The 15,782-nt window shown below is 47.3% G+C and overlaps 2 protein-coding genes across 6 annotated transcripts in view; one reads left to right on the forward strand and one right to left on the reverse strand.

Annotated features, from left to right (window-relative positions):
• The window catches only part of SEC14L5 (SEC14 like lipid binding 5), a 94,850-nt gene extending 86,412 nt beyond the window's left edge, over positions 1–8,438 (forward strand). Inside the window, exons 8-17 of the mRNA XM_073648553.1 lie at positions 1,555–1,667; positions 1,758–1,947; positions 2,123–2,211; positions 2,292–2,362; positions 2,448–2,619; positions 5,279–5,413; positions 5,620–5,757; positions 6,809–7,057; positions 7,312–7,484; positions 7,772–8,438. Of these exons, the coding sequence (XP_073504654.1) occupies positions 1,555–1,667; positions 1,758–1,947; positions 2,123–2,211; positions 2,292–2,362; positions 2,448–2,619; positions 5,279–5,413; positions 5,620–5,757; positions 6,809–7,057; positions 7,312–7,484; positions 7,772–7,874 (1,433 nt within the window). The 3' untranslated portion in view covers positions 7,875–8,438. The remainder of the gene's footprint in view (positions 1–1,554; positions 1,668–1,757; positions 1,948–2,122; positions 2,212–2,291; positions 2,363–2,447; positions 2,620–5,278; positions 5,414–5,619; positions 5,758–6,808; positions 7,058–7,311; positions 7,485–7,771) is intronic.
• Positions 8,439–11,780: 3,342 nt separating this feature from the next.
• LOC141161208 (syntaxin-binding protein 4-like) overlaps positions 11,781–15,782 on the reverse strand; it is a 154,390-nt gene continuing 150,388 nt past the window's right edge. For all 5 annotated transcript variants that reach the window (XM_073645987.1, XM_073645989.1, XM_073645990.1 and 2 more), the window contains exons 16-22: positions 14,831–14,896; positions 14,560–14,751; positions 14,344–14,454; positions 12,897–12,946; positions 12,671–12,777; positions 12,515–12,569; positions 11,781–12,387 (exon numbers count right to left, since the gene is read on the reverse strand). In XM_073645987.1, coding sequence (XP_073502088.1) covers positions 12,270–12,387; positions 12,515–12,569; positions 12,671–12,777; positions 12,897–12,946; positions 14,344–14,454; positions 14,560–14,751; positions 14,831–14,896 — 699 coding nt within the window. In that variant the 3' untranslated portion in view covers positions 11,781–12,269. The remainder of the gene's footprint in view (positions 12,388–12,514; positions 12,570–12,670; positions 12,778–12,896; positions 12,947–14,343; positions 14,455–14,559; positions 14,752–14,830; positions 14,897–15,782) is intronic.

The raw sequence follows: 15,782 nt of genomic DNA on the forward strand, positions 1-15,782 counted from the left end.
TATCTCACCTCGGATGTAACTTTATATAGTCACTACTTATATACCGTACACAGGAGGGCACTATAGAAACGTCATCTATAGATCTCACCCCAGATATAACTTTATAGAGCTACTACCTATATACCGTACACAGGAGGACACTATACATACGTCATCTATATATTTCACCTCGGATGTAATTTTATAGAGCCACTACCTATATACCATACACAGGTGGATACTGTAGAAACTGTATCTATATATCTCATCTCGGATGTAACTTTATTGAGCCACTACCTATATACCATACACAGGTGGATACTGTAGAAACTGTATCTATATATCTCATCTCGGATGTAACTTTATTGAGCCACTACCTATATACCATACACAGGTGGATACTGTAGAAACTGTATCTATATATCTCATCTCGGATGTAACTTTATTGAGCCACTACCTATATACCGTACACAGGATGAGACTATAGAAATGTCATCTATATATCTCACCCCGGATGTAACTTTATAGAGCTACTACCTATATACCGTACTTAGTAGGACACTATACAAACGTCATCTATATATCTCACCTCAGATGTAACTTTATAGAGCCACTACCTATATGCCGTACACAGGAGGACACTATAGAAACGTCATCTATAGATTTCAGCCCAGATATAACTTTATAGAGCCACTATCTATATACCATACACAGGAGGACACTATATAAACGTCATCTATATATCTCACACAGGATGTATCTATACACTGTACACAGGAGGACACTATAGAAATGCCATCTATAGATCTCTCCCAGGATGTAACTTTATAGAGCCTTTACCTATATACCGTACACAGGAGGACACTATAGAAACTGCATCTATATATTTCATCCAGGATTTAACTTTATAGAGCTACTACCTATATGCCATACACAGGAGGACACTATAGAAATGTCATCTATATATCTCACCTCGGATGTAACTTTATAGAACCACTACCTATATGCCGTACACAGGAGGACACTATAGAAACATCATCTATAGATCTCATCCCAGATATAACTTTATAGAGCCACTATCTATATACCATACACAGGAGGACACTATATAAACGTCATCTATATATCTCACCCAGGATGTAACTTTATGGAGCCACTACCTATATACCGTACACAGGAGGATGCTATAGAAACATGATCTATATACAGTATCTCACCTCGGATGTAACTTTATAGAGCCACTACCTATATACCGTACACAGGAGGACACTATAGAAACGTCATCTATAGATCTCTCCCAGGATGTAACTTTATAGAGCCACTACCTATATACTGTACACAGGAGGACACTATATCATCTATAGATCTTACCCAGGATGTCACTTTATGGATCTATTACCTTTAAACACCAATTGTAAATCTAAGCTTAATGCCTCCACTGTAGTAACTGAAGGACCCATGAAAGGGATATAACCCGCTGTGGGTGACCATTTGATAGGACATGACAGCTGCTATGGCTGACAGTGACAGCCACGTCCTAGTAGACTTGTTGCAATGTTTTCTGTTTTCTACCAGGTGATAAAATGGAGGCTGAGTATATTGAGCGCCATCTGGGATACCTCACCCCCTTGCAGAGGAGCACGCTGATCCACCTACGACAGTGGCTACAAGAAACCCATAAGGGCAAGGTATGCCGTACTCCTCACCCATACCCCCGACATGCGCCTTCCCCAACATTAACCCTTTTTCTGTCCCGTCTGTCCATTTTCATTGTTCAGATCCCTAAAGATGAACATATCCTGCGCTTCCTCCGGGCTCGGGACTTTAACATGGAGAAGGCTAGAGAGATGCTCTGCCAGTCTCTGTCCTGGCGGAAGCAATACCACGTGGACTACATCCTCCAGACATGGCATCCACCTCCAATATTGGAAGAATATTACGCCGGTGGATGGCACTACCATGACAGAGGTCGGTCTGACCATCACTAACCACATCTCTCATTTCTAGGGGATAATATATATGACTTAGATGTCATAGATTACAGCTGGGGGGCGCTGTTGCATTGGTCTCTATGGACTTTCTTTATTACTAGCAGTGGTGAAAGGAGGTACTGCAAGTGACGCAATCTCCATTTAATTTAAAGATGGCCGTCCTCTATATATCCTGCGTCTGGGACAGATAGACACCAAGGGTCTATTAAAAGCATTGGGGGAAGAGGCCATATTACGTCATGTGAGTGTCTGATGCCATACAGGCTCCTCCTCTGTTATCTGTAGAGTGGACTTTGGTGAAACATATTCTCTATACAACAGGTCCTGTCCATCAATGAGGAAGGGCAGAGACGGTGTGAGGAGAACACCCACCTGTTCAGCTCACCCATCAGGTTAGTAAGAGGCAGTGGTATTATATTCCATTACATAATATTATTACATCACACCCTAATATATTGTGCTATATTATACCCTTAGGTCTTGGACCTGTCTTGTAGACCTGGAAGGGCTGAACATGAGACACTTGTGGAGGCCCGGTGTAAAGGCCTTGCTGCGGATCATAGAGGTGGTGGAGGCTAATTATCCCGAGACATTGGGACGACTGCTGATAGTTCGGGCCCCCAGAGTCTTCCCCGTTCTTTGGACACTGGTGAGATAATCCATAGGTTATATGCTAAGTCCGGTCCTGTTCCTCGGCAGCTCCTCTCCAGCCCCTACCTTAAGTCCGGAGCTGTTCCTCGGCAGCTCCTCTCCAGCCTGTACCCTAAGTCCGGAGCTATTCCTCGGCAGCTCCTCTCCAGCCTGTACCCTAAGTCCGGTGCTATTACTTGACAGCTCCTCTCCAGTCTCTACCCTAAATCTGGTGCTGTTCCTCGGCAGCTCCTCTCCAGCCTCTATCCTAAGTCTGGTGCTGTTACTCGGCAGCTCCTCTCCAGCCTCAACCCCAAGTCCTGTGCTGTTACTCGGCAGCTCCTCTCCAGCCTCTACCTTAAATACGGTCCTGTTCCACGGCAGCTCCTTTCCAGTCTCTACCCTAAATCCGGTGCTGTTCCTCGGCAGCTCCTCTCCAGCCTCTACCCTAAGTCTGGTCCTGTTCCTCGGCAGCTCCTCTCCAGCCGCTATCCTAATTCTGGTCCTGTTCCTCGGCAGCTCTTCTCCAGCCTCTAATATAACTCTGTTCCTGTTCCTCGGCAGCTCCTCTCCAGCCTCTAATATAACTCTGTTCCAGTTCCTCGGAAGCTCTTCGGCAGCTCCTCTCCAGCCTCTACCCTAAGTCTGGTCCTGTTCCTCGGCAGCTCCTCTCCAGCCTCTACCCTAAGTCTGGTCTTGTTCCTCAGCAGCTCCTCTCCAGCCGCTATCCTAATTCTGGTCCTGTTCCTCGGCAGCTCCTCTCCAGCCTCTAATATAACTCTCTTCCAGTTCCTCGGAAGCTCTTCGGCAGCTCCTCTCCAGCCTATACCCTAAGTCTGGTCTTGTTCCTCGGCAGCTCCTCTCCACTCTCTACCGTAAGTCCAGTGCTGTTTTCCTCAGCAGCTCCTCTCCAGCCTCTACCCTAACTCCGGTCCTGTTCCTCGGCAGCTCTGCTCCAGCCTCTACCCTAAGTCCGGTGCTGTTCCATGGCAGCTCCTCTCTAGCCCCTACCCTAAGTCCGGAGCTGTTCCTCGGCAGCTCCTCTTCAATCTCTACCCTAAGTCCGGTGCTGTTCCTCGGCAGCTCCTCTTCAATCTCTACCCTAAGTCCGGTTCTGTTTCTCAGCAGCTCCTCTCCAGCCCCTACCCTAAGTCCGGAGCTGTTCCTCGGCACCTCCTCTCCAGCTTCTACCCCAAGTCTGGTCTTGTTCCTCGACAGCTCCTCTCCACTCTCTACCTTAAGTCCGGTGCTGTTCCTAAGCAGCTGCCCCCCCAGCTTCTACCCTAAGTCCAGTGCTGTTCCTCAGCACCTCCTCTCCAGCTTCTACCCTAAGTCCAGTCCTATTCCTCGGAAGCTCCTCTCCAGCCTCTAACATAACTCTGGTCCTGTTCCACGGCAGCTCCTCTCCAGTCTCTACCCTAAATCAGGTGCTGCTCCTCAGCAGCTCCTCTCCAGCCTCTGATATAACGCTGTTCCTGTTCCATGGCAGCTCCTCTCCAGCCTCTACCCAAAGTCTGGTCCTATTCTTCGGCAGCTCCTCTCTGGCCTCTACCCTAAGTCTGGTCTTGTTCCTTGGCATCTCCTCTCCACGCTCTACCCTAAGTCCAGTGCTGTTCCTCGGCAGCTCCTCTCCAGCCTCCACCCTAACTCCAGTCCTGTTCCTTGGCAGCTCTGCTCCAGCCTCTACCCTAAGTCCGGTGCTGTTCCACAGCAGCTCCTCTCCAGCCCCTACCCTAAGTCCGGAGCTGTTTCTCGGCAGCTTTTCTCCAGTCTGTACTGTAACTCCGGTGTTGTTCCTCAGCAGCTCCTCTTCAATCTCTACCCTAAGTCCGGTTTTGTTCCTCGGTAGCTCCTCTCCAGTCTGTACCCTAAGTCCAGTGCTGTTCCTCGGCAGCTCCTCTCCAGCCTGTACCCTATGTCCAGTGCTGTTCCTCGGCAGCTCCTCTCCAGCCTCTACCCTATGTCCGATGCTGTTCCTTGGCAGATCCTCTCCAGCCTCTACCCTATGTCCAGTGCTGTTCCTCAGTTGCTCCTCTCCAGCCTCTACCCTATGTCCGGTGCTGTTCCTCGGCAGATCCTCTCCAGCCTCTACCCTATGTCCGGTGCTGTTCCTCGGCAGATCCTCTCCAGCCTCTACCCTATGTTCGGTGCTGTTCCTCGGCAGCTCCTCTCCAGCCTGTACCCTAAGTCCGGAGCTATTCCTCGGCAGCTCCTCTCCAGCCTGTACCCTAAGTCCGGTGCTATTACTTGACAGCTCCTCTCCAGTCTCTACCCTAAATCTGGTGCTGTTCCTCGGCAGCTCCTCTCCAGCCTCAACCCCAAGTCCTGTGCTGTTACTCGGCAGCTCCTCTCCAGCCTCTACCTTAAATACGGTCCTGTTCCACGGCAGCTCCTTTCCAGTCTCTACCCTAAATCCGGTGCTGTTCCTCGGCAGCTTTTCTCCAGTCTGTACTGTAACTCCGGTGTTGTTCCTCAGCAGCTCCTCTTCAATCTCTACCCTAAGTCCGGTTTTGTTCTTCGGTAGCTCCTCTCCAGTCTGTACCCTAAGTCCGGTGCTGTTCCTCGGCAGCTCCTCTCCAGCCTCTACCCTAAGTCCGGTGCTGTTTCTCGGCAGCTCCTCTCCAGCCTCTACCCTAAGTCCGGTGCTGTTCCAGCCTTACCAGAACCTTCTCTTCCAGATCAGCCCGTTCATCAATGAGAACTCCCGGCGAAAATTCCTGATCTATAGCGGCAATAATTACCAAGGACCTGGCGGCATCTCCGATTATTTGGATAAGGAGGTCACCCCAGATTTTCTTGGCGGAGAGTGCATGGTGAGGAGATAAGTACAATAACACGAAAAAAAAGTGAAATAATCTGGTGTTAATTCTTTCACCTCCACCATGCTTCATACTGCAGCTCTGCTTGTGCAGCCAATTTACACAGCCAGATCCATCATGTACTCTCTTCTCTTATGTTAGCTGCAGTATGTTTTCTGTGTCCGTGTGATGATGACGTGTCCGTATGTTGTATACGGCAGTGTAACATTCCCGAGGGAGGCCTTGTCCCCAAATCACTGTATCAATCCGATGACGATGCCGAGACGTCTGATCACATCCGACTGTGGACCGAAACCATTTACCACTCAGCGTTAATCTACAAGGGGGCTCCACACGAGGTATGTGAACTACAGGGGCCAATTTCAGGTGGCATGGGATGCCATCACCCGTGTGTCATCGCCACTATCCAGGTGTCTTTATCTCGGTAGATTGGGTCAGGTAAGATGGAAACAGGACCACGGGCAAAGCTACGGCTACCTATGTTGTGATGTCATTGTGTGGCTAAATAATACCACCAAACCATGCCAAATAGCAACACTATACAGTGTCCATGTAGTACCACCATATATTGATCACATAATTGTGGCCAAACAATTCAATCTTTCCGCGCCCATATAATATCTCCATACAGGCCCCTATTTATCAGGGTGTTTTCTCCAGCTTTCTAGCAGAATAAACGGATGTAAAGTCCCTACATAATTCTGGTTTACATTGCCTAAATAATACAGCCATGCAGTGCCCATATAATACTGCTACATAATATGTACATAATACTTCTATGATCTAAATAATACAGCCATGCAGTGCCCATATAATACTGCTACATAATATGTACATAATACTTCTATGATCTAAATAATACAGCCATGCTGTGCCCATATAATACTGCCACATAATACTTACATGAACTGAATAATACAGCCATGCAGTGCTCATATAATATTGCCACATAATACTTACATAATACTTCTATGATCTAAATAATACAGCCATGCAGTGCGCATATAATACTGTCACACAATACTTACATGAACTGAATAATACAGCCATGCAGTGCTCATACAATAGTGACTACATAATACTTATATGAACTGAATAATACAGCCATGCAGTGCTCATACAAATAGTACCTACATAATACTTAGATGAACTGAATAATACAGCTATGCAATGTTCATACAATAATGCCTACATAATACTGTCTTGCATCACATAAATAATACAGCCCTACACTGCCTTTACAATAGAGCATTCATAATCATTCCCGATTAATGTCGCCATAGATTGCATATATAATACTGCTCTATGGCATAATTTCTTAGCTTTTAGGTAGAGCAATGCCAGCAGAGGCTGCTCACGCCCCTAACCGCATGTTTTGGATCCCTGCAGATATCAGCTGAAATCCTCGAGGTGGAGTCGGTTATCACCTGGGACTTTGATGTCCTCCGCGGAGACGTCGTGTTCAGCCTCTTCCATTCTAAGCGGGCGCCGGAGGTCCGTCAAAAGGATCCAGCGTCCGTTACAGCGACCACAGTCTCCAGCAACAATGTGCAGCTCATAGACAAGAGCTGGGTCCTGGGGGTGGATTACAGGAGGGTGGAGGCTCCTCTGGTCTGCAGAGAAGGGGAGAGCATCCAGGTGGGTCACGTGGTTTCCCCCATTTACTGTGATTGATAATGGGGGTTGTGCTCTAATCACTTGCATTACTGTTTTTGACCACTGGATGTCAGAATACAAGAAGTTTTATGATCACTTTAGGAAAAACCAAAGATCTCCAGCTGTTGTAACACTACAACTCCCATCATGTCCCAACAGCCAGCAGTATACATGACACAGGTATATTCGTTCTTTTGCATGCAGAAAATTACCCAGACTCCTCCATGTTTCCGCAGGGCTCTCATGTGACTCGTTGGCCCGGGTTCTACATCCTTCAATGGAAGATGCACAGCCCCTGCTCTGGCTCCAGCATAGCCCGGGTGGACGACGTCCTGGCCTCACTGCAGGGATCCAGTCACAAGTGTAAAGTCATGTATTACTTCGAAGTTCTGGCATCAGAAGACTTCAGGTAACGGGCTCTGACTGTCGGCTGGGGTTGTGCAGGATTAGAAAAACATGGCTTCTTTTAGCACAACAGCGCCACACGTGTCCACAGGTTGTCTATGGTATTGCAGCTCAGCCCTGTTGACTTCAGTGGAACCGAGTTGCAATACCAGACATTACTTATAGGTGTCGCCATATGTTTCTAATTCTGTACATGGGGGACCTCTGGGGTTTTGGTATAGCAATCTCCAACTTTTCCAGATCTCTGCTTGTTGTCAGTGAATGATAATATATTTGTTTCATCCTTCTCAGGGGCTCCATGTCCAGCCTGGAGTCTTGCAGCGGCTTCTCGCAGCTTAGTGGAGTCACCAACTCTTCCAATAAGTCTCACAGTAGTTCTTTGATCTCCAGATAACATCAGGGGATGGCGGAGACCCTGATCTTTTTAGCACTTGGACCTTAGGGCCCTGTTGGCCTTATTGCCGGTGGTTCCTCTGCCCTGAACATGAGGCGGCAACTTAACAGAGGCGAACCCGCCACATGCAAGCCATGCTGATCGAGTATTCATAGACACGAGACCTCACTCGCTTCTCCCCGGGGGCCATGATTGTTCTATTTCTTCAAAACCAAATATACAGGAGTAACCCATGAGCTACGTTGTATCAGGTGCCACCACCACCTTGTATCAGGTGCCACCGCCACCTTGTATCAGGTGCCACCACCACCTTGTATCGGGTGCCACCACCAGACTGACTTTACAGAGTCCCCAAGGAGAATAAGAAGAGAATCTTAAGAAGATGTGGTGTGGTAAGATGTTACAACAGGGCTATGAAGTGTGGGGTGACAGGCCCGGGGGTCTCGGGCCCACCTACACTACCAGCACTTTCTAAACACGTTTGCCTTCATCAACTTATTAACTTATTTGCTGACTAAGCTCAGGCCGATGTTTGATAATGAAATAAACCCTTGCTAGATTGTTGCCTCGTGTTATGTCATCTGTTTGTGAAAGGGTTAAACCCACATCTGAATTTATGCATCTATCTAAGATCTTTTTATGTGTCCTCATGACAACACTTCCTGGCTCTCTGTATAAATGCACATACAGCCAGATTTGATTGCTTTCTTTAGGTTCCTATGACAAACCTGAGCCTTGAGAGTACAGTGACCGAGAGTGTTGTCTTTGGGGATAATAGTACACATTTTTAAAACACACCAAGCAGGCTTTTGGAACGTGTTTTTTTTAAGATAGCTCCTTTAAGGCAAGTATAGATCTAGATAGTTATCGCCTATTCTGAAAACTGTTTTTAGAAATATGTGCACATGAAGAGATTCAGAGGGCACAACCTACTTTATGTGATATGACTGCACGTAGAATTGCAGTTTCAGAGCTCAGTGGGTGTTTCCTGCTTGTGAAGCTGCAGGATCCATTGCTCAGTGGGTGTTTCCCGCTTGTGGAGCTGCAGGATCAGAGCTCAGTGGGTGTTTCCCGCTTGTGGAGCTGCAGGATCAGAGCTCTGTGGGTGTTTCCCGCTTGTGGAGCTGCAGGATCAGAGCTCTGTGGGTGTTTCCCGCTTGTGGAGCTGCAGGATCAGAGCTCAGTGGGTGTTTCCTGCTTGTGGAGCTGCAGGATTAGAGCTCAGTGGGTGTTTCCCGCTTGTGGAGCTGCAGGATCAGAGCTCTGTGGGTGTTTCCCGCTTGTGGAGCTGCAGGATCAGAGCTCAGTGGGTGTTTCCTGCTTGTGGAGCTGCAGGATTAGAGCTCAGTGGGTGTTACCCGCTTGTGGAACTGCAGGATCAGAGCTCAGTGGGTGTTTCCCGCTTGTGGAGCTGCAGGATCAGAGCTCAGTGGGTGTTTCCCGCTTGTGGAGCTGCAGGATCAGAGCTCAGTGGGTGTTTCCCGCTTGTGGAGCTGCAGGATCAGAGCTCAGTGGGTATTTCCCGCTTGTGGAGCTGCAGGATCAGAGCTCAGTGGGTGTTTCCTGCTTGTGGAGCTGCAGGATTAGAGCTCAGTGGGTGTTTCCCGCTTGTGGAGCTGCAGGATCAGAGCTCTGTGGGTGTTTCCCGCTTGTGGAGTTGCACGATCAGAGCTTAGTGGGTGTTTCCCACTTGTGAAGCTGCAGGATCAGAACTTATTGAGGTTTTTTTTTTCTTATGGAGTTGCAGTTTCAGAGGTTAAAGGATGTACCCACGCTTCTGGAGCTGCAAGATCAGAGGTCATTGGGTGTTGTAGGGGTTTGGTACTCATTCAGCCGCGGTTCAGGTAGGAACAGGAAACGTTTTCATAAAAATGTTCAGGCAGGTTTATTCTGACTTCATAAACCGCTTAGCATAGGCAAACAAAAGACAGCCTTTTCCGGCACAAAGGGAAAACACAAGCAAAATGTCCATGCAATGGTGTGGGTTCGCCCGCTAGAGGTCATTGTCCAGTTCTCAGGCCTTAGCACAGACCAACAGACTGGAGATCCACACATCTCCAGACACAGATACCAAATGAGACACTTGGCCTCCATTTTATTTACAACAAACCACACCCCGGGGTGGGGATATGTGAGCAGCCACTCCCACCCATCTCTTATGAATGCTCGTAAAAACCGGCCCTGATACGCTTATTAACCCTCTCAGCACTATGTGTGCTGGAGCATGCTTTCCCGGCTTTACATCACTAAAGCTGCCAACCTCAGCGATACTTGTCTCCCCTCAAGGACATGTCCGGCAGCCATCTTACAATGTTCATTGCTCGTGTAACTGCAACTTTAGAGACTATTGAGTATTTTCTGATTTGGAAACTGCAGATCCAGAGATTTATGGGTGATTTATTCCTGCTTGAGGAGCTGTGTGATCAGAATTTAGGAGATGTTCCCTGTTTTTGGAGCTGATTGATCAGAATTTAGTGAGTGTGTCATGCATGTGGGGCTGTAGCATCAGCACTTATCGGGGTCTCCCTGCTTGCAGTACTGAAGGATCAGAGCTCAGTGTGTTCCCTCTTTGTGCAAGTGAAGGATCACAGGTCAGAGGATGTTTCCTGCTTACTGAGCTGCAGGATCAGGCTCAGTAAGTGTTCCCGGCTTATGGAGCTGCAGGATCAGAGCTCAGTGAGTATTTCAAGCTTGTTAAGCTGAAAGATCAGCGCTCAGTGAGTGTTCCTCGTTTATAGAAGAGATTCAGGGGACACGACCTACTTTATGTGGTTTGACTACTTCTAGAACTGCAGGTTCAGAGCTCAATGGGTGTTTCCTGCTTGTGAAGCTGCAGGATCCATTGCTCAGTGTGTGTTTCCGGCTTGTGAAGCTGCAGGATCCATTGCTCAGTGGGTGTTTCCCGCTTGTGGAGCTGCAGGATCAGAGCTCAGTGGGTGTTTCCCGGCTTGTGAAGCTGCAGGATCAGAGCTCAGTGAGTGTTTCATGCTTGTGGAGCTGCATGATCAGAGCTCAGTGAGTATTTCAAGCTTGTTAAGCTGAAAGATCAGAGCTCAGTGAGTGTTCCTCATTTATAGAAGAGATTCAGAGGACACAACCTACTTTATGTGGTTTGACTACTTATAGAACTGCAGGTTCAGAGCTCAATGGGTGTCTACTTCTTGTGAAACAGGAGTTTAGTGGGCTTCTTCCCATGCTTCAGGAGCTGCAGGTTCAGAGGGAGTTCTCTGTTTGCGAAACTACAAGTTCAGAGTCTAGTGAGTCTTCCTTGCTTGTGGAGCTGCAGGATCAGAGCTCAGTGAGTGTTTGTTTATGGTGTGGCAGGTTAAGAGTTCGGTAGGTATCCCCTGCTTGTGGAACTAGAGATTAGTGGGCGTCCCATGCATGTTCAGAGGGAGTTCTCTGCGAAACTACAAGTTCAGGGCCTAGTGAGTCTTCCCTGCTAGTGGAGCTGCAGAGTAAGCTCCTATGTGTTCTCTGCTTCTGAAGCTGCATATTCAGAGCTCAGTGGGTGTTCCCTATAACACTCCTTTATTTTACTTGCCCTTCTATCAATGCTCTAACCTGTGTTTCCACCTCCCACTCACGCTGACATGACTGCAAGAAAATGTATCTATATAATCTGCTGTGTGAATAATAGTCACCTGCTTTGACCAAAGACATCTCGTCCTCTGCTTCTGGCTGATGACTTTATAGAACATTACTGCATTATTTGACTATAAACAGGGTTTGTTATTAGTCTGTAAGCACAAAACAGGAGCTGCATCAGTCTAATGCACATAGGTTGGCATAGGAGCTGTATACACAAAACGGGAGTGAATTTTCAAAGGAGGACATAGCCTTTAAATACTAAATGACTCATTTTCAAGCCTTTATGATAAACCTCAATGACTGGTAACGGCTGTGAACGTTTTTATCTCAGATGTTTTATTTACAAGGAATTGAAACAAAGAAAAATATAGACGAGAGATGGATTTCCCTTTGTTCTTTGTGTGGAGGTGAGCGGAGCGTTTACATGGGTGGTCCCGGATGATGGAGGTGATAGTCCTGTCCTGCGGGATGGAAGAATTGTGACTACCGTTGTTGCACTATTGTGAGATTTTCCAAGGTTCTAGAAATGATGAGGGTGATAGGTAACTGTCTGTGCGTCTGCATCCAGTGACGTCCATAGCGTAACACCATGTCCCCTAAAATCAAGGTATCCCAAGTCCTTGGGTCATCTTTGGCAGCCATATTGGTTGTCACTTGGCTTCCCGGGGGATTTCTTTGGTTTTATGGGGATGCGGACATCTTTCCAGCTGCTCTGGCAGAAGGTGCAGGTTGCCTTTGGCTATGGCGTGCGTCCACCTCCCTTCATCGTCCATCAGTGACAGGGTCCCGTGTGGCAGTTTTGGTTTATTTCGGTTGATCCTTCGACCCTTTGTCTGTGTACAGGACTTCTTCGCTGCGGCTGAGGTTGTGGGTGGATAGTGGGGATGGCTGGGTGGGCAAGCTCACTTTTCGGCTAGAGGGACTGTGGAACGTAAAATAGAATGTTATACGCCGATATCCAAATAAATAGCGTCACCCAGGCGATATATAATTAATGTATAACTGGCGTGTTCACGTCAGAACTGTCATAGGGACCTGGCTGCACTCACCCCGGTTGATATGATGTTCGGTTGTAGTGAAAATCGCCGCAGGAGAAGGGGCAGGCTGAAACGACAGCGGAACATCAGGTTATATACAGAGGGGCTCCAGGCTATGCGCTACCCCAGTGTGGAGGTGCCCCTTACATGTGGGGTCCTATATCTCACCTGTACACGACTCTAAGATATCAGTGACTTCTGTCACCAGCATTTGCGCAGAGGGCAGGCACACGTTCAGAGGACTCTCGACAGGAGCGTCCTCGACATCCCCGGCTCTAAAAGAGACAGCACCACTTAAAGGGGCAGCGATTGTGCATGGAAAGGCGGGCGGCGGGTGGAGTATAGATCGTGACAGCTTTGGAGTAACCGTAAATAATTCCAAAAATTATCTTACCCTTTCTCAGCATCAAGCTGGAGGGAAGCGGATAATATTTTCTGGATTTTCTTTGGAAGGAGAGAAACATATCAGTTAGAAGAAAAATCTATCTAATAAAACAGTCAAATTACAGGATCAGTAAACAGGATAATGAAACTGAACAGAATCGGAAAAAAAGGAAGTGGGACAAGTAAACAGGAGGAAGCGGGATTAGTAGGCATAATCTGAAATAAGATCAGGAAACAGGATGACTGAACAGTTTGGAAACTAGATTTGTAAACATGATCAGTAAACAGGAGGAGTAAAATGGATCAGTGAATATGATGAGTAACTAGAATCAGTGAACAAGATGGAAAAAAAAGATAACGAAGCAGGATGAGTTAACAGGATCAGGAAACAGGAATTACTAAACATAATCTAAAATAGGATCAGGAAAGGTCACAACCAGGAAACGGGATCAATAAACAAGATAAGGAAACAGAATGACTAAACAGAATCAGTGAACAGAATAAAAAAAAAGGATTAGGAAGGGTAATCTGATATAGGATAAGGAAAAAGAATCTGCGAATACAGTCTGAAAATTAGACCTGTAAACGGGATCAGTAAACAGGACAAGTATTCAGAATTTGTGAACAAGATCAGGAAACTGAACGACCGCACAGAATCTGTGAAAGGGATCTGGAGAATGATCAGGAAACAGGATGACAATAAAGAGTCAGTGAACGGGATCAGACAGAAGCTTGGAAAACAGGATGAATACACAGAATCAGTCAATGGGTTCAGAAAGAAGATCAGGAAAAAGGGGGACTACAAAGAATCTATGAATGGGATCAGAAAGAAGATCAGGAAACAGGATGACTACATAGAATCAGTAAACAAGATCAGAAAGAAGATCAGGAAACAGGATGACTACACAGAATGAGTGAACCGGATAGTAAAAAGATCAGGAAGCAGGATAAGTAAATGTAATGTGAAATTAGATAAAAAAATGTGATCAGGAAACAGGATGAGTAAACAAATTCTGGAGACTAGACCTGTAAACAGGATCAGTAAGCAGGACAATTAAACAGGATCAGTGAACACGATCGGGAAGCAGATTTACAAAACCGAATCAGCAAACAGGATCAGAAAAAGAATCGGGAATGGGACAAGCAAACAGAATTGGGAAACGGGATAAGTATATCCGAACGCATAATCCAAAATAGGATCAGGAAACAGGATTCAGTGAACTCGATGTGGGAGCTAGATCTGTGAACGTGATCAGAAACCATAATTGGTAAACAGGGCTAGTGAACAGGATTAGAAAGCTGGGGAAGTAAACAGACTGATGTAACAGGTAAGATTCTGCAGCTGCATCCCCCCCTTCTCCCCTCTGAAACTCTGCAGGCAGAATGCTGGAAGCTGAGGAAGATACCACTTTCCCTGGTGTATAGGGGTGTTTTACCCCAGGTAGCGGGATGCTCACATGTACGAAGTTCAGCAGCTTCTTATTGGACACCTCCAGATGTTTGCGAGTCACCTCTGATTTCCGTAGTTGACAGTCAGACAAGGATAGCCGCCTGTTCAGGTCCATACCCTGAAGACAGAGAGGACGCTGATGAGCTGAGCTCACTGGCGCCCACTGCAGTTCCACTGGTGGAATCTCACTGGGTGGATCATCATCATGCTCCTGGTTCCTCACCTCTTGGACCTCTATGGCCATCAGCTTCTTCTTCCCTGACATCTGGCTCTTCAGTTCTGAGATCTCGGCCTCCAGCAGGTGAATGACCTCCTCGTAGTCGTGCTCTGCGCTGTGCGCCTGACGCTGCGCCAGCTCTGCCATCTGCAGCTTGTTCTGGAGACATCGGTTCTCGGATAGAAGTCCCGTCACTTTCTATAACACATGGAGGAGGACTCGTGACATCCCCTCCGGTGCGGTCTCCATTGGGCAGAGTTTGGGTTGCGGCACCTACCTGGTTTATCTTCTGAAGTTCTTCTTCTGCTTCTTTTTTACTATTTTCTGCCTCTCGAAGTAAAACCTGCAAAATGCAAGTCACACAGTATAAGACGTCTCCTGGAGTAAGAGGAACCATCGAAAGTGTGGGCCGAGTATGATAGAGCTTAATAGGCGGGCATCCTTGTGCCCACCATGTGGACATCTGCTGTAGTTTGGCCCCAGAGGGGCGCAGGAGCTTGATACACACTGTGGTTTTGTCATAGTTTCTGTCTTCTGAAATAATCCTTATATGAATATGTGCAGGATCCTCAGAAGGATCACCGTTCACATGACCATATGTGTGCAGGACCCTCAGAAGGACCACCGTTGACATGACCATATGTGGGCAGGACCCTTAGAAGGACCACCGTTCACATGACCATATGTGGGCAGGACCCTTAGAAGGACCACCGTTCACATGTCCATATGTGTGCAGGACCCTCAGAAGGACCACCGTTCACATGACCATATGTGGGCAGGACCCTTAGAAGGACCACCGTTCACATGACCATATGTGTGCAGGATCCTCAGAAGGACCACCGGTCACATGACCCTGTGTGTGCAGGACCCTCAGAAGGACCACCAGTCACATGACCCTGTGTGTGCGGGACCCTCAGAAGGACCACCGGTCACATAACCATATGCATGCAGGACCACCAGTTACATGACCATATGTGTACAGGACCATCAGTAGGACCACCGGTCACATGACCATGTGTGTGCAGGTCCTGAAGCCAGAGGCAGAACACCATGGGGGCTCCACAGAGGAAGAGTCTGATATGCTATGTAAGTGTATGGGGTCTGTATATATTTATGGGGTCTTCTATTGGTCCTGTACTGGTTTAGAAGGGTTGTTCTGGAATTTGTACTAATTTAGGGGGTCAGTATTAGTTTAGGGGGTCTGTATTTAGACTATTTGTAGCCTATAT

Source organism: Phyllobates terribilis, unplaced genomic scaffold, assembly GCF_046119375.1.
Source record: "Phyllobates terribilis strain yellow unplaced genomic scaffold, ASM4611937v1 Scaffold_9__5_contigs__length_417890890, whole genome shotgun sequence".
In the NCBI taxonomy this organism is placed as follows: domain Eukaryota; kingdom Metazoa; phylum Chordata; class Amphibia; order Anura; family Dendrobatidae; genus Phyllobates; species Phyllobates terribilis.